General features: G+C 41.8%; 2 protein-coding genes across 4 annotated transcripts in view; one reads left to right on the top strand and one right to left on the bottom strand.

The window, feature by feature from the left end:
* Nucleotides 1–602: 602 nt before the first annotated feature.
* On the top strand, nucleotides 603–19,866 carry LOC139403850 (nuclear receptor subfamily 1, group I, member 2). 3 transcript variants are annotated; one of them, XM_071147017.1, is made up of 9 exons: nucleotides 603–839; nucleotides 5,854–6,026; nucleotides 7,443–7,573; nucleotides 9,519–9,685; nucleotides 9,788–10,176; nucleotides 10,267–10,412; nucleotides 16,284–16,400; nucleotides 16,795–16,900; nucleotides 17,034–19,866. In XM_071147017.1, exons 2-9 carry the CDS (start codon nucleotides 5,860–5,862, stop codon nucleotides 17,179–17,181), a joined length of 1,371 nt encoding a protein of 456 aa, XP_071003118.1. In that variant the 5' UTR covers nucleotides 603–839; nucleotides 5,854–5,859; the 3' UTR covers nucleotides 17,182–19,866. The 3 variants fall into 3 exon arrangements, with proteins under 3 accessions (XP_071003118.1, XP_071003128.1, XP_071003109.1); XM_071147027.1 differs by having other exon boundaries at nucleotides 662–968; nucleotides 5,854–5,955; XM_071147008.1 differs by having other exon boundaries at nucleotides 662–968.
* Nucleotides 19,867–20,755: 889 nt separating this feature from the next.
* Nucleotides 20,756–24,231, bottom strand: part of LOC139403842 (glycogen synthase kinase-3 beta-like) — a 58,694-nt gene continuing 55,218 nt past the window's right edge. Inside the window, exon 11 of the mRNA XM_071146997.1 lies at nucleotides 20,756–24,216. Within this exon, the coding sequence (XP_071003098.1) occupies nucleotides 24,146–24,216 (71 nt within the window). The 3' untranslated portion in view covers nucleotides 20,756–24,145. The remainder of the gene's footprint in view (nucleotides 24,217–24,231) is intronic.

Raw genomic sequence — 24,231 nt, 5'->3', positions numbered from 1 at the left:
TATTTTATGTATATGTTTATACCTGTGTTTAGTTTTGTTAGTCGTTTGATGTTGATGATTATTATTAATAATAATAATAAATAAAACATGTTTTTAAATAACCTCCAGGCAGCTCAGCAGATCATTGGGGTTGGCTTGTTTTTCTCGTGCTGTGCTTGAAATTGAAGTGAATTGATTCGAATTCTATACATTCTGAGATTTCATGGGTCTATGGTTGAGTAGGTTTACGATCTTTCTTATATAGGTCGTGTTACTACAGTTACTATTACAGGCTACTACAGATGTAGGATCTTAATTCGAGCCAGTTTGCTACAGCAGGGATTTAATCCTGCAAAAAAGGAAATGTGAAATATTATGTGGGTTATAATTAATGGACATGTTTGTAGGGGTGAATGAAAATCAAGACTGAAATTTCAAAGTGGAAATTACAATCTTCAGAAGACTATTAAACTTCAAATACACTACAGGTTTAAAATGTATTGTTTAGCAGGACATTTCTCCTGCAACAGGGTGATCCTACATATGTACAACACGTCATCCTCCTATCACGAGTATAGTGTGTGGGAAAGCCTGCATGTGGATAGGCCATTGGCTGAGAAATCAGTCCGTCTCATGTTGAGAGAGCTCGGCATTTAGCCTTGATACTGTAGACAGCATAACTAATAAACCTGAATTACTAATACAGTGCTTTTGTTGTATTCAACTTTTGAGGCGTTAATGTCAATTAAACCTAGGTTTAAAAAATATTATTATTGTCATCTTCAACCTAGAGCGTAACCAGGAAGTGAGTGGGAGCGTGGAGACGAGGGGATCTTTGGTGTGGAGGAGTGCGCTTCTCAGTGAGTGATTCTTGATAAACACTTTCACTTGAAAGTCGCAGCTACAATGTTTTCTTCAAAGTAGTCATGGCCCACGGGAAGTCGCCTTCCAAGACCCGGGGATTATGATATTAGTGCTGTAATGTCTTTGTAAGTAAATCAGTCGTTCATGCTTTATGTTGCCTCTAAAAAGAAAAACCGTAGGATAGGCTCGTGCTCTACTCCGTGTATACACCGGATACTTTGTAGTGAAATTCACAGCTTGGGTCGCTCACGGTTGCAGGAATAATTGTCATATTTTTTGCAACATTCATTCACTGGTAAAATGCAATGTTTTGGCTATTGCTACGTTTGTGAAGTGGACCATTTTGTGTCACTGCAATCAGTGTTCATGCCAAAGTACCGTAGGCTGCTATACCACCTGCTTGTCTCTGTTCAGAGAACTGTTTCAAAAGTTTACACAGAACTTTGGACCCGAGCGTTTGCATAGAAGTGTGTGTGTACGCACATGTGTTTTGTCTGTGTTTTTGTATCTGTGTGTGTGGCAATTGTGTCATAGTTATACCATTGTTATTCTCACAATGGTAGGACCTGGATTACGAGTCCAGATTCCAGTTGCTGTTCTCTCTCTCTCTTCTCCCTCTGTGTGTGCTGTTATTCAGAACACTAATTTATTTCCTGTCTACATGTAATTTGAATCATATCACAAGGTGGCACACTGACATTTTTCAACATGAATGAAGTCCTAGATAGGGAGAGCACTGAAGGCCAAGTAGAGAACCAGTGAAAGTTAAATTACACTCTTTGAGTGACATGTCCCCATAATGTGTTGGTAATGGTACTATGTAATTAAAGTACATTAAACAAAGGCACTAAAAGGGTTGTGATTGGCAGCAGGTCTTGAGCAGACCACCCCCACCAGCCTGGTCTCATAGACTAGACGTAACATAGTACATTTAAATCCTCAATACCCAAATTAGTATGATATGTTACGTTTGGCATGGTTACGTAAGACAGATGGTTACTTAATGTAAAATGTATGGTTGTTCAAGGTGGGTGGTTGTTCGAGGTGGATTGCTAGGCGTATAATCCGAACGTCTAGCAACCTAAAGGTTACGAGTTCAAATCTCACACGGACAACTTTTGCATTTCAGCTAATTAGCTACTTTTCTACTACTTTTTATCTACTTTGAAACTACTTAATATGTTAGCTAAACCTAACCTTAACCCTTTAAGCTAATCCTTCCCCCAACCTTAACTCTTTTAGTTAACCCTTACCTAAACCCTTTAACCTAACATATCATACATTTGGCAAATTCATAACATATTTGGCAGATTCGTAACATATAATACAAATTTTAATTTGTAACATATGATATGAAATGGGTAATGGACATTCACAAATTAATACTTACTGTCAGGTTCTAATTATAATAGTAAGAACTCAAGTTTATTCTTCCCAAAGGATCGAACAGCTGAATCAACAAAAACATATTCACACGAGCACTAGTATTTAACCCTTTCTCCTATGCTGAGTCTCCTACACATCTGTACAGCCAATGCATCTCTGTTGCTAGACAGAAACTTTAGTGATATCTGTTCTTCCTCACTTCATCTGACCTGACCTCTGCCCCAAAGTGCTCACTCCTCCCCAACTCACAGCTGTCATGGTGACTAGTACCAGACTGTGTCTCTTCTCCTCCCAGAGGATCCCTGATGGGATAACATATCCTGACATAATGAAACATTATACATTACCCTCTCTCCCTCAGTGACATATCCTGACATAATGAAACATTATACATTACCCTCTCTCCCTCAGTGACATATCCTGACATAATGAAACGTTATACATTACCCTCTCTCCCTCAGTGACATGAATAAGTATATTTCCTATTCTAAGAACCCAACGATACCATACAAAATGTAACACATTGGATTTACATACAGAATAATACAAAATGCTCTGAAACCAGGTGTACCCCACTTCAATCTCTGTTTCTCGCACTCACTCACTCTCACTCACTCACTCACTCACTCACTCACTCACTCACTCACTCACTCACTCACCAACATAATGTCATCAACCTCAGGTTATTACACAATATCAATTAAATGTCATTACATTCCCTAATATATTGCTATTACAGTTTTGTTACAAAGCAATAAAATAATTCTGTGTCAGAGAGTCATCCGTGGTGCAACATATAGGTACTCTCATGCAAAGAGTGAGAGTTCTTCTCCATCTCTCCAGCTCTTAATTTTGCCTGGCATTGGAGCTCTCTGTCCTTCGGACAACAACTATGAGAGAGATTGAGAAGGAAGAGAAGTGAATCAGAAGCAAAACATAATCTGGTGAAATTAAAATAAAAACACTTTCTCTACATATATCTTTGACCTTCCCACTCCTGTTGTGTGTTTGTCTGAATTTGACTGTGTGTACCTGTGTGTGTTGTTACAAAACCAATAACTAGCCTATTGATTTTTCTTCTCTCCTTATGGCTAGGGATTGTAGGCCTAGCTACATGGTACAGTTTACATACACCTTAGCCAAATACATTTAAACTCAGTTTTTCACAATTCCTGACATGTAATCCTAGTACAAATTCCCTGCCTTAGGTCAGTTAGGATCACCACTTTATTTTAAGAATGTTAAATGTCAGAATACTAGTAGAGAGAATAATTTATTTCAGCTTTTATTTCTTTCATTACATTCCCAGTGGGTCAGAAGTCTACATACACAATTAGTATTTGGTAGCATTGCCTTTACATTGTTTAACTTGGGTTAAACGTTTCGGGTAGCCTTCCACAAGCTTCCCACAATAAGTTGGGTGAATTTTGGCCCATTCCTCCTGACAGAGCTGGTGTAACTGAGTCAGGTTTGTAGGCCTCCTTGCTCGCACACACTTTTTCAGTACTGGACAAACATTTTCTATAGGATTGAGGTCAGGGCTTTGTGATGGCCACTCCAATACTTTGACTTTGTGGTCCTTAAGCCATTTTGCAACAACTTTGGAAGTATGCATGGGGTCATTGTCCATTTGGAAGACCCATTTGCGACCAAGCTTTAATTTCCTGACTGATGTCTTGAGATGTTGCTTCAATATATCCACATAATTTTCCTCCTCATGATGCCATCTATTTTGTGAAGTGCACCAGTCCCTCCTGCAGCAAAGCACCCCCACAACATGATCCTGCCACCCCCGTGCTTCACAGTTGTGATGGTGTTCTTCAGCTTGCAAGCCTCCTCCTTTTTCCTCCAAACATAACGAGGGTCATTATGGCCAAACAGTTCTATTTTTGCTTCATCAGAACAGAGGACATTTCTCCAAAAAGTACGATCTTTGTCCCCATGTGCAGTTGCAAACCGTAGTCTGGCTTTTTTTTATGGCGGTTTTGGAGCAGTTGCTTCTTTCTTGCTGAGCGGCCTTTCAGGTTGTGTAGATGTAGGACTCGTTTTACTGTGGATATAGAATATTTTGTACCGGTTTTCTCCAGCATCTTCACAAGGTCCTTTGCTGTAGTTCTGGGATTGATTTGCACTTTTTTATACTTACGTGCTACCATCAGGCGTTTGGAAATTGTTCCCAAGGATGAACCAGACTTGTGGAGGTCCACATTTTTTTCCTGAGGTCTTAGCTGATTTCTTTTGATTTTCCCATGATGTCAAGCAAAGAGGCACTGAGTTTGAAGTTAGGCCTTGAAATACATCCACAGGTACACCTCCTATTGACTCAAATTATGTCAATTAGAAACTTCTGAAGCCATGACATCATTTCTGGAATTTTCACAGATTTTTAAAGGCACAGTCAACTAAATGTATGTAAACTTCTGACCCACTGGAATTGTGATACAGTGAATTATAAGTGAAATAATCTGTCTGTAAACAATTGTTGGAAAAATTACTTGTGTCATGCACAAAGTAGATGTCCTAACCGACTTGCCAAAACTATAGTTTGTTAACAAGAAATTTGTCAAGTGGTTAAAAAACTAGTTTTAATGACTCCAACCTAAGTGTATGTAAACCTCCGACTTCAACTGTATGTAACCTGATTTGATGTGTGCATAAATGTGGGAAGTTAGTGTGTGTGATCACTAGGTGTTGAATGTGTGCCCAGGAGACAGCCACCTTAACTTAGGACCAGGGCCAGCTCCGTCTTGACCACTTGGTCGGTCAGTCCAAACAGATTATTATGTGTTCAGATGGTGACGAAACATAAATATGTACATAAAGTAAAAATACAAAAAGGCATGCCCAAACTAAAGACCCAATAACAAAGGTATTGTGTGGGACTGGGATTGTGTTGGATTCAGTAGCTGTCAGCTGTGTATTTTTTTGACAGGGTCAGTGGATGGATTAGTTATCTCCAGTTTGATTGTTAGTTGATTTCAAATGTTCAGTTTTCTTTAGACATTTAGACTTATTGTCAGTCAGTCTGATTTTGATGTGACTTTCAGTTTATTAAATGATTGGTTTTGTGTCATTGTTAATTTTCCCCATCTAATGTGAAGCTGAGGTGTCCCTGTTCTGCATGCTGCAATTAATAGAAATGCATTCTATAGAACTGACAGATAAGTGCATGTCTGTTCATTCTATTATTATATATAATTCAGAACATTATGTAACAGACATGTAGGACAGATTCTTTCAAGACAGAAACCCATGAACCACCTGTTTAATGCCTGACCTTCTAAGAAGCTGGAGACAGTTTTATTTTCCATCATAGATCTAATGACTGCTATATTTAGATAAACCGACTGACCCTTACATTTGTAAATAAGATCACACCAAAGCTCTTATAATAGAAATGTTGATCTGTTTTGACCTGATGAGACTGTGATGTTTACCTGAAATTGAATATTTGAAAAAAAGATTTACTTCAATTACTTAAAAATGATATTCATCTCAAATTGAATAGTCAGTAGTTGGTCTAATTGGAATAGATTGGATAGGATTTATTAGCAGTAGTGTATCAAATCTATTCCATTGTCATTAGTACCATTGCTGAGGGCTCTGTTATAACACCTCCCTCAGGTCAGAATGAGTAAGGAGAACCTCAGCGACTGGCCCCCTTCCCAGACCTCTGCAGAGGAGGAAGAGGAGGAGGAAGATGATGGGGAGCCCAAGGTGTGTCAGGTGTGTGGAGATCGGGCTACAGGCTATCACTTCAACGCCATGACATGTGAGGGCTGCAAGGGATTCTTCAGGTAAGTGAAACACACACACTCAATAATTCAGTACTGTTTTAGCATAAACAAGGAACTGATTGTTTGAGAATGTTTGTGTTTTACAAATCAAGTGGTTAATACATTGTGGCCAATAGGTTCTCACAGGTGAGAGCAGTAGATACATCTCCTGAATTATGTGGAATATAATTAATGGTTGATATAGTTTTCATTTGGGCAAATCTAGTCTGACATTTTAAAGTGGAAATTACAAACTTTTAGAGCTATTTTAAAGCTGCAATATGTAACTTTTTGGGCGACCTGACAAAATTCACATAGAAATGTGAGTTATAGATCTGTCATTCTCATCGAAAGCAAGTCTAAGATGTTGTTAAAATGTTTTGTTTTTGCACCTTTACTTTTGGTTTTGTACACCAACTTCAAATAGCTCAAAATACAATATTTTGGGTTATGGAAAATATATTTCACAGCGGTTTAGATGGCACAATGATTCTCTACACTATACCTGCTTGTTTTGTCACATAAACTGAAATTAGGCGTACTACTAGAATTCTAACAACCGAGAAAGGGCGGAGCGATTTCTGCATAGTGCACCTTTAAACCTTCTCTGTGCCTTTGCATTTCCTTGCATTTTCCACATTTGGATCTGTATACTACTCTGACTCACTCCATATATACTCTCTTTGTTGCTGGTTGACTTGATTGCTCTTTGTTGCTGGGCAGTGTTGCTTGTTTGAGACTCTCTATGGGCTGGCTATCTGAGCTCTGTATTCTGTATGCTCCAAGTACTCATTAGCGGTACATAGGCATGTCTATCAGTGGTATCCATTGGCGATGAAGATAAGCAGACGTCAAATTAGCTCATTAAAACACACACACACACGATCTCTCTCTTATAAACACGCACGCACATGTATTTTCTTAAAAAGCATAGTTAAGATAATAACTGAATCCATGTAATTGTCTCACCCTGATCTGTTTCAGCTGTCTTTGTGCTTGTCTCCACCCTCCTCCAGGTGTCGCTCATCTTCCCCATTATCCCCTGTGTATTTACACCTGTGTTCTCTGTTTGTCAGTTGCCAGTTCATTTTGTAAAACCTACCAGAGTTTGTTCCCCTGCGCCTGTTTTCTAGTCCTTCCCGGTTTTGACTGTTCTGCCTGCCCTGACCTTGAGACTGCCTGCCGTTCTGGACCTTTTGCACCTTCTCTGGATTACTGACCTCTGCCTGCCTTTGACCTGTCGTTTGCCTGACCCTGTACTAGAAATAAACGGTTGTTTCTTCAACACTGTCTGCATCTGGTCATACCTGAAACCTGATAGCAATTATGTTTAAATCTGTGGCTGAAACTCACCTCTTCCACATACAGTATAGTATATTTAGTATATTTACAGTATATTTATAGTATGTGTATCATGTGCCTCTGATGTTGTGCCAGGCGTGCCATGAAGCACCCCACTAAGTTCTGCTGCCCGCGGCAGGGTGTCTGTGTCATCACCAAGAACAACCGCCGCCAGTGCCAGGCCTGTCGACTCCACAAATGCCAGTCCATAGGCATGCTGAAAGAGTGTGAGTTCACACACTAACACGAACACACTTACACTGGGTTACCGTTGGCTTTTTAATCTTTCTGTAGTGACATGCAGACCTGGGTTCAAATACGTGTTATTTAAATACTCGTATTCTTTGTATTTGAGTATTTTCAAATAATGCGATGCTGAATCAACTACTTCTACTACAAGTATTTGAACGTATTTTCTAATAATTTCCTATAAATAGGCTGCTATTTGAAAATATTTTCTAAGACATACTATTTTCTAAGACGTATTTTCAAAAGACGTACAAATACATTATTTCAAATAACCCTAGGACCAATCAGACCAGAGTTCAAATGCATGGAGTATTTCAATATTTGTGTTCAAATACATGCCAATACATTCCAAGTGTATTTCCATATATACTGTGTGTACACAACTTTAGGAACACCTTCCTAATATTTTGTCCTCAGAACAGCGTCAATTTGTCGGGCGTGGACTCTACAAGGTGTCGAAAGCGTTCCATAGGGATCCTGGCCCATGTTGACTCCAATGATTCCCACAGTTGTGGCAAGTTGGCTCTATGTCCATTTGAGGTGGTGGACCAATCTTTATATACACGGGAAACTGTTGAGCTTGAAAAACCCAGCAGCCTTGAAGTTCTTGACAGAAACCGGTGTGCCTGGCATCTACTACCATACCCTGTTCAAAGGCTTTTACATTTTGTGTCTTGGAGGCACCGGATGGACCGGCCTGTGGAGGCGCACTGGAGGTCTTGAGCACCGAGCCTGCACAACCTGTCTTGGCTGGATACCCCCTGCAGCCCGGCAAGTGCGGCGGGGAGGAACAGACCGCACTGGGCTGTGCTGGCGAACCGGGGACACCGTGCGTAGGGCTGGTGCCATATAACCCGGGCCGAGGAGACGCACTGGAGACCAGATGCGCTGAGCCGGCTTCATTCCTCCTGGCTCGATGCCCACTCTAGCCCGGCCGATACGAGGAGCTATGTAGCGCACCGGTGTAGCGTACGATGTAGCGCACCGGGCTATGCGTGCGCACTGGGGACACCGTGCGCCTCACCGCATAACACGGTCCCTGCCTGGTCAACCTCTCTCCACGGTAAGCACGGGTGGTTGGCTCAGGTCTCCTACCTGACTTAGCCACACTTCCCGTGTCCCCCCCCAATACATTTTTGGGTCTGCCTCTCTGACTTCCTTGCCAGCCGTGTTTCCTTGTACCGCTGGTTCACCTCTCCTGCTGCCTCCGCTCTCCTGGCTGCCTCCACCTGTTCCTATGGGAGGCGATCCCTTCCAGGCAGGATCTCCTCCCTTGTGTAGCAACCCTTGCCGTCCAGAATGTCCTCCCATGTCCATTCCTCCTTATAGCGCTGCTCCTCCTTACCACGCTGCTTGGTCCTTTGGTGGTGGGTAGTTCTGTAACGATCATCGTAGGTGGAAGAAGGAGAGGACCAAGGTGCAGCGTGGTACGTGTTCATGATCTTTTAATACACTGAACACTAGAACAAAAATAACAAACGATACAGTCCTGTCCGGTACAGAGATAGAGACAGAAAACAATCACCCACAACCAAAATGGGAAAACAGTCTACCTAAGTATGGCTCTCAATCAGAGACAACGATAGCCTCTGATTGAGAACCATACCAGGCTAAACACATAGAAAAAGAAAACCTAGACCTACAACATAGAAAACCCACCCACATCACACCCTAACAAAACAAAAAATAGAAACATACCAAGCAATCTACGGTCAGGGCGTGACAAGATCATAGCTTTCACCTGGATTCACCTGGTCAGTCTATGTCATGGAAAGAGCAGGTGTTCTTAATGTTTTTTATATACTCAATATTCCAATATATTAAACTTCTTCTTCGAACTTAAAAATGTAGGTAAAAGTAATTGAAATAGTATTTGAACCCAGGTCTGCCGTGGTGGCAAAGCGTTTGTCTCTGTTGCCATAGTGATCATGTCAAATGAGGCTGTGGAGAAGAGGAGGAGTCAGATCAGGAGGAACAGGATGGTTGAAGAGCCCCCGGTCCTCTCGCCACAACAGGAAGCTGTCATACAGGAACTGTTCAACGCCCATGAAAAGACCTTCGACATCACCTTTTCCCACTTCCAGTTCAGGGTGTGTGTGTGTGTGTGTGTATGTGTGTCCGTGCATTTGTGTTTTGTGTCCTGTGTTGCATATTGGGTGGATGATATCTGATTTAGTTTGTGTCTGTTTCAGCCCATCGACAGAGACCTCAACCCCATGTCTGTGTGGAACCAGACTGCCAGTGAGCAAAGTGTAAAACAGACTAGAAGAATGGATAATTTGTCATCATCTTACTCCACATCCACCTCCACCAGCTTCTCCTCTTCCTCCTGTTCTTTGGAGGATGAGGAGAAGGAGGACAGGAGTGATGGAGGGAAGAATACGGTTTTCACCACTCTGCCCGATGTAGCTGACCTTACCACCAACATGGAGGAGAAGAAGGAGGAGGAGAAGGAGAAGAAGGAGGACAGGAGTGATGGGGGGAAGAATACGGTTTTCACCACTCTGCCCCACATAGCTGACCTCACCACCTACATGATACAAAACATCATCAACTTTGCCAAAGGACTCCCCTCCTTCAGGTGTGTGTGTTTGCATATTTGTGTATGTCCCCCCTTCTCTCTATTGCTCTCTTACCTGTGAGGGTGTGTGTGTGTGGGTGTGTCTGACAGGGCACTGGCCATAGACGACCAGATCTCTCTGTTGAAGGGGGCCATGTTTGAGATGATGCAGATCCGCTTCAACATGATGTTCAATGTCAAGACGGGTATCTGGGAGTGTGGTCCCCTGACGTACTGCATGGACGACGCTGTCCGGGGTGAGTGAACCTTCATACTACATAGCCAAACCTACATACATAGCATACATAGCCATGCTGAATACGGAGCCCCAAGTGGTAGAATGTCCTGCATTGAAGGCCCATTATAAACTAGTCACACAGTTCATGGCTGAGAGGGGTGACTTACTGCAGGTTAATTAGCTGTATGGGGCTCACTATGGAACCTCTCTAACTAGAAGGAGGAGGAGAGGTGGATATGGTGGATATGCAGGTACGAGGAGAATAGAGGAGGTGGAGGGGAGGGAGGTGTGTCAGCAGGTTTAGTTATCTCTGGTGGGAGTTGGAGGAGAGGGAGAGGGAGGTGTGTGAGCAGGTTTAGTTATCTCTGGTGGGAGTTGGAGGAGAGGGAGGTGTGTCAGCAGGTTTAGTTATCTCTGGTGGGAGGTGGAGGAGAGGGAGAGGGAGGTGTGTCAGCAGGTTTAGTTATCTCTGGTAGAGGTCGACCGATTATGATTTTTCAACGCCAATGCCGATTATTGGAGGACCAAAAAAAGCCGATACCGATTAATCGGCCAATTTATTTGTATTTTTATTTGTAATAATGACAATTACAACAATACTGAATGAACACTTATTTTAACTTAATACAGTATAATGCATCAATAAAATCAATTTAGCCTCAAATAAATAATGAAACATGTTCAATTTGGTTTAAATAATGCAAAAACAAAGTGTTGGAGAAGAAAGTAAAAGTGCAATATGTGCCATGTAAGAAAGCTAACGTTTAGGTTCCTTGCTCAGAACATGAGAACATATGAAAGCTGGTGGTTCCTTTTAACACGAGTCTTCAATATTCAGGTAAGAAGTTTTAGATTGTAGTTATTATAGGAATTATAGGACTATTTCTCTCTATACGATTTGTATTTCATATACCTTTGACTATTGAATGTTCTTATAGGCACTTTAGTATTGCCAGTGTAACAGTATAGCTTCCATCCCTCTCCTCGCTCCTACCTGGGCTCGAAACAGCAACACAACAACAACAGCCACCATCGAAGCAGCGTTATCCATGCAGAGCAAGGGGAACAACTACAAGTCTTAGAGCGAGTGACGTTTGAAACGCTATTAGCGCGCATCCCGCTAACTAGCTAGCCATTTCACATCGGTTACACCAGCCTCATCTCGGGAGTTGATAGACTTGAAGTCATAAACAGCGCAATGCTTGAAGCATTGCGAAGAGCTGCTTGCAAAACGCACGAAAGTGCTGTTTGAATGAATGCTTACGAGTCTGCTGGTGCCTTCCATCGCTCAGTCAGACTGCTCTATCAAATCATAGACTTAGTTATAACATAATAACACACAGAAATACGAGCCTTAGGTCATTAATATGGTCGAATCCAGAAACTATCATCTCGAAAACAAAACGTTTGTTCTCTCAGTGAAATACGGAACCGTTCCATATTTTATCTAACGGCTGGCATCCATAAGTCTAAATATTCCTGTTACATTGCACAACCTTCAATGTTACGTCATAATTACGTAAAATTCTGGCAAATTAGTTTGCAACGAGCCAGGCGGCCCAAACTGTTGCATATACCCTGACTCTGCGTGCAATGAATGCAAGAGAAATGACACAATTTCACCTGGTTAATATTGCCTGCTAACCTGAATTTCTTTTAACTAAATATGCAGGTTTAAAAAAATATACTTCTGTGTATTGATTTTAAGAAAGGCATTGATGTTTATGGTAAGGTACAGTCGTGCAACGATTGTGCTTTTTTCACAAATGCGCTTTTGTTAAATCATCCCCCGTTTGGCGAAGTTGGCTGTCTTTGTTAGGAAGAAATAGTCTTCACACAGTTCACAACGAGCCAGGCGGCCCAAACTGCTGCATATACCCTGACTCTGCTGCAAGAGAAGTGACACAATTTTCCTAGTTAAAATAAATTCATGTTAGCAGGCAATATTAACTAAATATGCAGGTTTAAAAATATATACTTGTGTATTGATTTTAAGAAAAGCATTGATGTTTATGGTTAGGTACACGTTGGAGCAACGACAGTCCTTTTTCGCAAATGCGCACCACATCGATTATATGCAACGCAGGACACGCTAGATAAACTAGTAATATCATCAACCATGTGTAGTTAACTAGTGATTATGAGTGATTGATTGTTATTTATAAGATAAGTTTAATGCTAGCTAGCAACTTACCTTGGCTTCTTACTGCATTCACGTAACAGGCAGGCTCCTCGTGGAGTGCAAAGTAAGGCAGGTGGCTAGAGCGTTGTACTAGTTAACCGTAAGGTTGCAAGATTGAATCCCAGAGCTGACAAGGTAAAGATCTGTCGTTCTGCCCCTGAACAAGGCAGTTAACCCACCGTTCCTAGGTCGTCATTGAAAATAAGAATGTGTTCTTAACTGACTTGCCTAATTAAATAAAAGTGAAATAGTTGTTTCTTTAAAGACCAAGCACCTGTGGTTGGATCGTTGTCTGTGCACCTCGTGTCTGCACCTGGCAGTAAAATGCATCAAATGTATATCCTACGTATGCATTGTGATTGGATTACATTGCCATGTTACAACCACAACTTCATATCACATGCCACGTGCAGTAAGGCAGAATGTTGTGGGGTAGAATGATTGGGTCTCACCAGATATAGGCAAAAAACTGATCACAAAACTGATGCATATTATTTATTTTTTCAAATAGATTATTATACTTTTATTCTAATAATTCAACACCCTCTAATACAATGCCAGCCATACAACATATTCTACTATGGAGGTAAAATAGTGACTTAAGTTTACAACCATGTAAAGTATGATTTGTAAATGTCAAATATGAGTTGCACCTGAATAATGAGTTTTGTCATTTATTTTGAGAATAAATGCAACATCACTTGCAAGCGCATAACTTGATGTGTTAATAAATACAACACTTGCAAACATGTAAGTTGATATGTGAATAAATTCAATAAGATTTGCAAGCATGCAACATCATTTGAGAATGAATGCAACTCATTTACTAAATTTGCGATTGTTTAATCTTTTTCTGCGAATCAAAACTATATTTGCCGATGTCAAATCTGTGTGCTCAGAGTTTTGCCACTAATTTAGCGACTAACCTCTGCCAATAGTTTTGTAGTTGTAAAAAACAATTATGCGAGCAAGCAGCAGAGAAAAACACAAGCTCTGGTGGACAGGGATTATTCTGACCAATCAGGTGAGGTGTTATCCTTCTTGAACGTGCTTTCACGTTTCACAGGGTTCCGGTCTGGCTAGCCTGTATCTAGTGGTTCTTACGTTGTGTAACAGAGGAATTAGTCTAGCTATGTACTTGTTATTTGGTTGAGACTAACAGTTTAGAAAATAATGATTTGCTCTATGTATATGTGGTGTGTAGTTGGTTGGCTTTGAATGTTAGCCAGCTGAGCTCGCTTCTCAAATTGGCTAATGTTAGCTAGCTTGCTAATAATATTTTGAGAAGAACAGGCTCCCTGTAGAATCAAGACAAGAGGGGTTAGGGAAGGAGATTAGCTGGATGTGCAGTTGCTTCACCTGTTTGAAGCAGTGCCGAGGCGAGATGAGAGCTAACTGCTGTTGTGGTAAAAAGGTGAGATCTCCAGGGCCATTTAAAAAGAAATCTGGCCCTGGACACAACCTTTGGCTTTTTTCAGTCCTCAACAAATCTATTTTGTTTATGGAAGTAATAGCTATCATAGTCCTGTTTTATATGCAGCTACAGAAAAACTATTTTATATATATATATATATATATCATATATCATTATTCCTCCTCCACCAAACTTTACAGTTTGCACCATGCATTCAGGCAGGTAGCGTTCTCCCGGCATACAGTTTGTACCTGTACAGAGTCAATGTACGGGGGCACCAGTTAGTCGGGGTAATTGAGGTAATATGTACATGAATGTATAGTTAAAGTGACTATGCATATTATAAACAGAGAGTAGCAGCAGCGTAAAAGAGGTTGGCGGGGGGAGGGACACAATTCAAACAGTCCAGGTTGCCAATGTGCGGGGGCACCGGTTAATCGGGCTGATATATCACACACACACACACACACACACAAAGTAGTAATGCTCTTCACACATTGTAATCTACATCGTGAGGATATAGTAACTGTAGAAGGAAAATCAAATCACACTTTTGCCTATAAAGTGAACTACTGTTTGCTAAGTCACATTGTGCACTATATCCAGAATATGAATATGTTCATATGGATCCCAGGAGGAACTGTATGTTAATACCAGATGTAATGCTAATGGGGTCAGAGAGACAGACAGTTGCATGACAGAGTTGACATACTTTCTATGAATGCTGCTGTTCGAATCAGAATGTGCCCAAACCTGTTCTTATTACCAACCAGTGGTGTAACTAGATGAAGCTCAAATTGGACTCAGGCATTCACAGCTTCTGCTGTGTCTGCTTTCCGTTGAAGTGGATTCAATCCCAATGTCTTGTACTTGAATCAAATTTTTGTCTGTCTACAGTTGTATATCATTAGGCTGACTGGCCCACCCAAGCCACAGTTTACCAGCACTGGTAGTCATTGTTCAATAGAGACTAGTCTCTGAGCTCTACAACTGACGAAGCTACATGGAGCCAGATCGTTACTCACCTGACTAGCAGCCGTCGCTAATAAAAGCTGGTAATAAGAATATAAGAGCTTTATGTTTTCTTTTCACTAAGCCCTGGGGGACCTTAATGAGCCCCTCACATTTCAACAGGTGTTGCCCATCTGTTTGTTTATGTCTCTGTGGCTGTGTTTACACAGGCAGCTAAATTCTGATATATTGCCCAATTATTTGCAAAATATCTGATCTGATTGGTCAAAAGAACCATCGTTATATTATAGATAGAATGTTGTGATTAGGGCACCAGCCTTCCTGTTACCGTTGCCATTGACAACCAGCTGGAGGAGCAGCTGTATATATCTTATGTTTTCCAATCTGGAAAAGTGGTGTCCACTTGAAAGGAAATAATTGGCCAATCAGTGACCCCTTGTAACTGTCAGAGTAAGGATACTGTCAGGATAATGTGATGAAGGTTTCTCATGTAATCAAATAAGTAGTGTCAAGTTAGATATAATCAAGGTAGATGAACAGCCTGGTGAGGTTACACAATGGTCAACTTTCATTCCAGTGTGTTGTGCTGTTCTTACTGGATGTTTCTATGGTTCGGTGTAGACTCGTCCTTGACCCAGCTGTTAATGGATGTTGGTATAAAACAGTGTTCCCTGTTGTTTTCCCTGTAGGTGAGGGTTATTCGATTTATTTAGTTCCTTTATTACATCACATGACTGTAGACGATCATCATCACCCTGTCTCTCTCTCGTCATCACCCTGTCTCTCTCTAGTCATCACCCTGTCTCTCTCTCGTCATCACCCTGTCTCTCTCTCGTCATCACCCTGTCTCTCTCTCGTCATCACCCTGTCTCTCTCTCGTCATCACCCTGTCTCTCTCTAGTCATCACCCTGTCTCTCTCTCGTCATCACCCTGTCTCCACCCTGTCTCTCTCTCGTCATCACCCTGTCTCTCTCTCGTCATCACCCTGTCTCTCTCTCGTCATCACCCTGTCTCTCTCTAGTCATCACCCTGTCTCTCTCTCGTCATCACCCTGTCTCTCTCTAGTCATCACCCTGTCTCTCTCTAGTCATCACCCTGTCTCTCTCTCGTCTCTTCCTTTTACCTGATCCCTCATACTTTTCTCTATCTCCTTAGACACAACACCCTCTCAATTCTCTATACCGCATCTCTCTCTTCCCTCTCCCCTCTCTCACCCTCCTCACTCCCACCCATTCCCATATCTTCCTCTCTTTTTTCCCTCCCTCCCTCCCTCCCTCCCTCCCTCCCTCCCTCCCTCCCCTCATCCCCCTCTCTGTTGTAGCTGGGTTTCAGCGCCACCTGTTGGACCCTCTGATGCGGTTCCACTACACCCTGAGAAACCTACAGCTACAGGAGGTGGAGTATGTTCTCATGCAGGCCATCTCCCTCTTCTCTCCAGGTAACATTATGCCACACACACACAGACTCCATACCACGCTCTGACTTTGCTTCATTCTTCCTGCTTTCAATACATTTAAAGGCCCAGTGCTGTCAAAACGTGATATTCCTGTGTTTTATATTTCCACACTATGAGATTGGAATAATACTGTGAAATTGTGAAAATGATGATAATGCCCTTATAGTGTAAGAGCTGTTTGAACAATTACAGTATGGTCCTTAATTGTTACCAATAAATTATTTGATATTGAGATAAAAACAGCTACATTAGACCTTTAAATACATCTGCACTTCTGAAGAAAGACTGTTGAAATGTGTTAAATGACTTCGTGAGACAGTGGTAGTTGGCTCCCCAAATGCTTATGTGGTTGAAAATGTTGAGTCCTGATTGGCAGATCGTCCGGGTGTGATCAATCATGGTGTGATTGATAGTCTGCAGGAGAAGCTGGCTATTGCGCTGAAGGTCCACATCGACTCCAAGAGGGCCAAGCCTGAGAAACAGTGAGTCTGTCTAAATATTGAATTTCATTGTCGTTGGATAATGTGCCTAGGAATACTGTCTTCATAGTGACCTCTTGGGCCCTATATCCCTGTCTCTCTTGTCCCCCTGTCCCTGTCCTCCCTGTCCCCCCAGCCTGCTGTACCCTAAGATTCTGGCGTGTCTGACGGAGATGAGGACTATGAATGAGGAATATACCAAACAGGTTCTGCAGATACAGGACATCCAGCCAGGCAACTCATTTGACCCACTCATCCTGGAGGTGGTCAGCAAGGACCCCTGAGACAGACACACCCAGACAGGCAGCAGCAGGGATGCCTAAATCACTTTCTGTCAGGTTTCAACAAGGACATCTAGGGAGAATCTCAATTACATGCTCCTTGTGTCCTCTCTCCTCGACTCCTTCTCAAAACCCATTGGATGAAAGAGCCAGAGGTCCCTCACTTCCGACCTTCTCTTCCTATGGGTTTTGAGAAGGAGGCGAGAAGGAGTATGTAATTGAGAAAAGGACCTAAATCACTTTCAGACAGGTTAATCCACTTTCCTCAGCCCGATATACAGAACGGATGCCTAAATAATTGTGACAGGCTTCAACAGAGACATGTAAAACTGCCTATGGGGTGATTGAATCATTTTCCCTCTCAAGAATGTAGCTTTTATTTTATTTTATTCAAAATATATCAAAAGAGCTATACGTAGTTTTTTAATGTGTGCTTGCTTGTATGTTTTTTTCTTTCATCATTCAATTATGCATATTGCCAACACAAAAAGATTGTCAGAGACTCAGACAATTGTGTTTAAAGCACTAATGCAAAATCATCTTATACAGGACTGAACGAGGGGATGTCCCCTATGGTTCTACAGAGGTTTAAGGAGTGATTTTGTTTTCTGGGAAAAACACTCTTTGGCTGCTGTATTTCCTAAAGCTGGTCAAGTGCCTCCTTAAGTGTGAGACAAAATAAATCTTGTACATATCAATTTATCCTCATCACAGACATGTCACAGGTGAAAAGAACAGTACAATCAGAATCTACATGTGATATACATCATCTTATATGTATTATTAACGTTACAAATGGTGCAGGTACCTGTATTCTGTGTTTTAGGGTATTTGTGTTTTTGCCTTGTTACGTGAATGTTTGGTTGTTTTTTTCTAGACATGTACAGACGTGTGTTTGGCTGTGTGAGCGTCGGGTCATGGTTGTCGTTTTCTGCCTTAAATATTTATCTTTCTGTGTGCTGTAACACTAGTAGACACACAGGACCTCCACGGCTAGAACTTTATGACCTTTGAACTTTGTTTTGACCTACTAGTCCTACCTCCCATGAGCTCAGGTCTACAATTCCTTAGGCTTTCCTCCTTCTATTAGTGTACGGCCACACAAAGATTTGGTGTCTGAAATGTATGGATTGAGACAATAGTTTTTCAATGGACGTCATCAGATAATGCAGCCTGGTCTCGTAGACTAGATGTAACATATTAAAATCAAATACGGGACACTCAAATGAGTATGATAGGTTGCATTCGGTATGGTTACATAAGACAGATGGATACTTCAGGCAAAAACAAAAGTAGGTGATTGGTGTATATCGCAAAAGTCTAGTAACCCAAAGGTTGCGAGTTCGAATCTCATCACGGACTATTTTAGCTAATTATCAACCTTTCAACTACTTACTACTTTTTAGCTACTATGCAACTACTTAGCATGTTAGCTAACCCTTCCCCTATCCCTAATCTTAACCCTTCCCCTAACCCTTTAACCTAACTCATAAACTTAACCCTAACACCTAGCCTAGCTAATATTCGCAGCACATTGCAAGTTTTTCTAATTTGTAACATATTATACGAAATTGGTGATGGACAACCACAAATGAATACATATCATACTAAATGGAGTGTCTCAGATTTACGTACAGAATAATAGGAAATGCTTTGCAACCAGGTTGGATAATGGATGATAATCTGTAAAAAAAATTAAAAAAAACACACAAGATGTCTGCCTTGCATGTGTATGTAACTCATCCAGAAAACAGTTGAGTAGAATGGTGAATGCATTTGCATTTTCATGTCTCAACTGAAAATCTCACTTTTTAAAAGTTCATATTCTGTTAACTCATGCGTCATACCCAAATAATGTTGTTGACTCATCCTATGCAAAGCATAAATTGGAGAAAAACACTTCAAACACCCCACCTCAAACTTGTATCTCAAACAGTGTTTGTTTGAGGTGGTCCTATGTGTCTCAGTCAATAGAGTATGGTGTTTACAAGGGTTGTGGGTTTGATTCCCGCTGGGGCCACCCATATGTAAAATGTATGCACGCATGACTGTAAGTCGCTTTGGATTAAAAAGTCTGCTGAAATGTTATATTATCAGCAGTCTACTCACATGCACTTTCTGAATGACCGGTATACGCCCACTCCATTCCAACACAGAAAATATGCTTTTTAACGTAAGTAATTACCATTTTGGGGAAAGAAAACTATTTCACTCATTGTAATTAATTATAGGTCATATTTCATAGAAATCTGGAAACACTGGACAGTTATTTTAAGCTCTTTTGTATGTTAAAATAAAAGTTATACATTTAAATGATGTTAGGCTGAAGTGCTCTCTTCTATCAAACCCTCAGCTAAAGAGGAATCTAAGTTTGACCATAACAGAACCATGTAGAACAGGGCCAGGCAACAATGGGCCGGAGACCATTCAGTCTGTCCCACGGGAGGTTTGAGTCATTTGGAATATTAGTATTTTGGGTTAAAAAAACACTCCAGGCTACTCTTGAACACCTAAAACTACATAAAAAAGTATGTTGGAATTATAATGGACCTATACGTGTTTAAATAACTGCCTTTTTCCTGGCCCGCAAATGGCTTTTGACGAACAAATCGATCCGAAAGCCATCCTCTGAACTTTGAAATCCCTTAATTGCTCACCACTGGTGTAGATTGTGTGGCTGGATGAAGTGGATGGGCTGTGGCCTCATGTGGCTAGTCATCTACTGTAGTGTGTTGTTAGTCATAGCCTGCTGTTCTACTGTACATACTGGTGTAGATTGTGTGGCTGGATGAAGTGGATGGGCTGTGGCCTCATGTGGCTAGTCATCTACTGTAGTGTGTTGTTAGTCATAGCCTGCTGTTCTACTGTACATACTGGTGTAGATTGTGTGGCTGGATGAAGTGGATGGGCTGTGGCCTCATGTGGCTAGTCATCTACTGTAGTGTGTTGTTAGTCATAGCCTGCTGTTCTACTGTACATACTGGTGTAGATTGTGTGGCTGGATGAAGTGGATGGGCTGTGGCCTCATGTGGCTAGTCATCTACTGTAGTGTGTTGTTAGTCATAGCCTGCTGTTCTACTGTACATACTGGTGTAGATTGTGTGGCTGGATGAAGTGGATGGGCTGTGGCCTCATGTGGCTAGTCATCTACTGTAGTGTGTTGTTAGTCATAGCCTGCTGTTCTACTGTACATACTGGTGTAGATTGTGTGGCTGGATGAAGTGGATGGGCTGTGGCCTCATGTGGCTAGTCATCTACTGTAGTGTGTTGTTAGTCATAGCCTGCTGTTCTACTGTACATACTGGTGTAGATTGTGTGGCTGGATGAAGTGGATGGGCTGTGGCCTCATGTGGCTAGTCATCTACTGTAGTGTGTTGTTAGTCATAGCCTGCTGTTCTACTGTGCATACTGGTGTAGATTGTGTGGCTGGATGAAGTGGATGGGCTGTGGCCTCATGTGGCTAGTCATCTACTGTAGTGTGTTGTTAGTCATAGCCTGCTGTTCTACTGTGCATACTTAGCTCTACGACAGATGTCATAACAGGGCAAGAACACACACAGAGGTCAAGGCTTGTTCATTTCCAGGCTATCCTACTCTTTATTTAATGCAAATGACAGTACCAGGAAACCAGGGAACTATTCCTCAGGGCACGCAGGGGGAAGTATTTACAGGGGCGAACATTTAGGATACCTTCACAGAACAAAAAAAAAACATTTAAAAATTAAATAAAATGTCACAAACCGAGGCATTCAAGTAGTAGTGGTATTGTTATACAGTTAGTTTTCCGTGGTCTTTTCTTTTTTTTAAAAACTCAGTTAGCATATTCTCCTGCCACGAGTGACACGATGCCACAGTCGGTATATTATAGTCCACTATCCTTGCTTGTCTTTGTTTTGGTAACTGAAACGGTTGTGGTGTGGATTGACATGGTTCACTCTGGTTGAACTGGAGTCAGGGGAAAAAGGTGACGTGGTCACACTGGTGGGATAGACGGCAACATGTTGATGAACGCAAATGTTACAGCAAACAGGACGGGATGGCACGGCGGGGGACATGATAAACCCCTCAGACCACAGAGGGATGGAGGTGGAAAAGAGAAGGGGTGTGTAGACAATGAGATACAATGTACTGCATTACCTCTGAGGATGGCTTGTCACAACATCAATATCATCAATTGGCGTAATGGCTTTGATACCAGAAGCATCATTTTGACTGAATACATAATGTACTCTAATGTATGTCTATGCTATGTTGAGTCTGTTGTCTGTGGTGTGTGTGTGGAAGATATTTCTGCACCCTAGTGAAACCATAACAGCTTTCTTCAAATCGGGACAACAATCTTGAACTATATATAGATGTTTTAAAAACAGATTTCTAACAAAAATCTTTAAATGTGGGGAAAAGGAGGTTGAAGATGACTTGTACATACAGAGAAAGAGAGAAATTCTAACGTTAAACTAACATTGGCACAACTCTTGGCTGAAACTGAGATCTGAGAGGAGGGGGGAGGGGGCAGAAAGTAATGCAACAGCACCTAAGGAGGATGTAAGGTTATGTGATGGGAGGGGGGGGGGGGGGGGGGGATAACGGGGCCAAGGCGAAGGTGTATGAAAGAAAAGGCACTCCAAACTATAGATACACTATACATGACCAGGTATTGTTCCAATAATACAGCTGTCATCTATTGTCATGTACAGATTGAACTATATGGCTGGATAAAGCATCATCATCATCTACAATATCCAACAAACAAGTCTGGTGTTTTCTTCTTTTCTTTTCTCCCCCATATCTTTGTTTTTGCTCATAAACAGTACAGAAGTCTACATATATACTGTACATACCATGATCACAACATAAAAACAGAAGAAACTAACAAACATAAAAAACTAAAACATGAGTCAGGATTTGGTGAGGAGCATATGAACTGTGTACATATACACAGTGTAGTTGTGTTGTTGTATTGAACCTGTGTGAATATGTCTGGGTAAGTAAGACGCTCTACTCTGAGAGACTGGAGCGGAGAGGTGCTTGTGTGGTTCAGGTGGAGAGAGATAGAGGAAAGAGAAGAATGCTAGACTAATGTTCAATTAACGTTGGACCAACATTTGATGAACATTGTACTAACACTGAGTCAGTGGTCACAATCGGAGAGCCAGCAGTGGCAGAGAACTCCTCGCAATCTAGCCAGAAACAACAGAGACCTCTCCATGGCTGAATTCCAAATCAAATGCTGAGGGGGTAGAAGCTAGGGGTTGGTTTGGAAGAAAAAGTCTTCATCTAAAGAGACAGAAAGAAGGTGTGGGGGAGACATCCCCTCCAAAACTGACTGCATTACAACACAGTCATCTGATAGAGATAAATAAAAAATAGTTGAGGAACAGAGCGTTTTTCTAGTCCTGTCTACAGCATTAACATAATAATTACATACAGGAAAACAGGGAAGTGACTGCTGAAAAAAAGTATTTTCTAGCCAAAGAAATCACACCACCTTGCCTCTTCATGTCTTTAGGCAGTAGCAAATATTGCCCCTGCTCTGTGAGTCAACAACTAACCGTTATGGATTCTGAACCATTGAAGTTAAATATACATATATCTATATCTATATATATATATTTGTACATAATGCAAAGTAATATATAAACGGTGTATGCATGTATACACTGAGTGTACAAACATTAGGAACACCAGCTCTTTCCATGACAGACTGTCCAGGTGAATCCAGGTGAAAGCTATGATCCCTTATTGATGTCTCTTGTTAAATCTACTTCTCAGTATAGAGATAAAGGTGAGGAGACAGGTTAAAGAAAGATGTTTAAGCCTTGAGACAGTAGAGACATGGATTGTGTACCGTATGTGTGACATTCAGACGTAATGGGAAAGACAAAAGATTTGAGTGCCTTTGAATGGGGTATGGTAGTAGGTGCCAGGCGCACCGGAGTCTCAAGAACTACAACGCTGCTGGGTTTTTCACATGCAACAGTTTCCCGTGTGTATCATTTATGGTCTACCACCCAAAGGACATCCAGCCAACTTGACACAACTGTGGGAAGCATTGGAGTCATCATGAGCCAGCATCCCTGTAGAACAGGGGTGTTCCTAATGATTTGTACATTCAGTGTAAATGTAATACAAGCACACAGAACCATAGACATCTGACATGTCAATCTAAATGATCCCACCCACCCTAAGCCAAGGGAATTTAAAATAAAAACAGAATAAAACTGTTCGCTAACCGTTTAAAAACAACCCCGAGCAAACCTCTGACAACATCAAAACCTCCCTTCTGATTGGACTGTCCACATATATCAGGACCTTCATGCATCGGCGTGTGTTGGTAAGAATGTATGTGTGTGTGTGTGTGTGTGTGTGTATGTGTGCCTCATGCCTAATTAGCAGAAGTGTGGACGTCAATACAGGGGGGAAAGGTCACTCTGGGTGCTCCTAACTATACTCAGGCCATGCACTACAGGAGGAGGAGCCTGGGTGGCCATCCAAACCAGGGGGTGTCAGAGGAGAAGTGAGGATATGAAGGGGTGTGGTGTAGAGAGAGGGCGAGAGGGAGGGACTGATCTTAATGTGGGGGGGGGGGGGGCTTCATTGTGGACAAGGAAGAGGAGGAGGGTGAGGGGACAGATAATTACTTTGATACATAGATTGTCCTCTTGGAAACATTAGCAGGCTAGTATTGTGTATATATGGTACGTTTATATATGAATACTCTTATATTTCATCATCCTCCCCTGCCCCCACCACTCCCTCCCTCTAACAGACCATAAAGATGTCCTCAGTGGAGTAGGTTGCAGAAATCAAACACTTAGATGGGTGACGTGGAGGGCTCAGTTAGTTGCGTTGTTGTTGTCATCTGTTTTAAACCCTGCCATGTCATCATTCTTACAGCTGGCACCCAGGTGCACCCCTGAATGGGGCGATGTGGGTGGGGGGGGGGGGGGGGTCAGAGAGGGAGGGTTCAGGAGGTGGAGTTGGAGGCAGAGGCTGAGGCGGTAGTGGTGCTGGGGCCACGATCTGTGCTGTTACCATCTAGAAAGGAGGACA

This window comes from Oncorhynchus clarkii, chromosome 3, assembly GCF_045791955.1.
Source record: "Oncorhynchus clarkii lewisi isolate Uvic-CL-2024 chromosome 3, UVic_Ocla_1.0, whole genome shotgun sequence".
Lineage (NCBI taxonomy): Eukaryota > Metazoa > Chordata > Actinopteri > Salmoniformes > Salmonidae > Oncorhynchus > Oncorhynchus clarkii.
This window is presented reverse-complemented; position numbering and strand designations above follow the sequence as displayed.

Coding starts and splice junctions, on each gene's coding strand:
- LOC139403850 (XM_071147017.1), top strand. CDS start 5,860: ATGAGTAAGGAGAACCTCAGCGACTGGCCCCCTTCCCAGACCTCTGCA. Junction 6,027..7,442: donor GGCTGCAAGGGATTCTTCAG/GTAAGTGAAACA, acceptor ATGTTGTGCCAG/GCGTGCCATGAAGCACCCCA. Junction 10,177..10,266: donor AAAGGACTCCCCTCCTTCAG/GTGTGTGTGTTT, acceptor TGTGTCTGACAG/GGCACTGGCCATAGACGACC.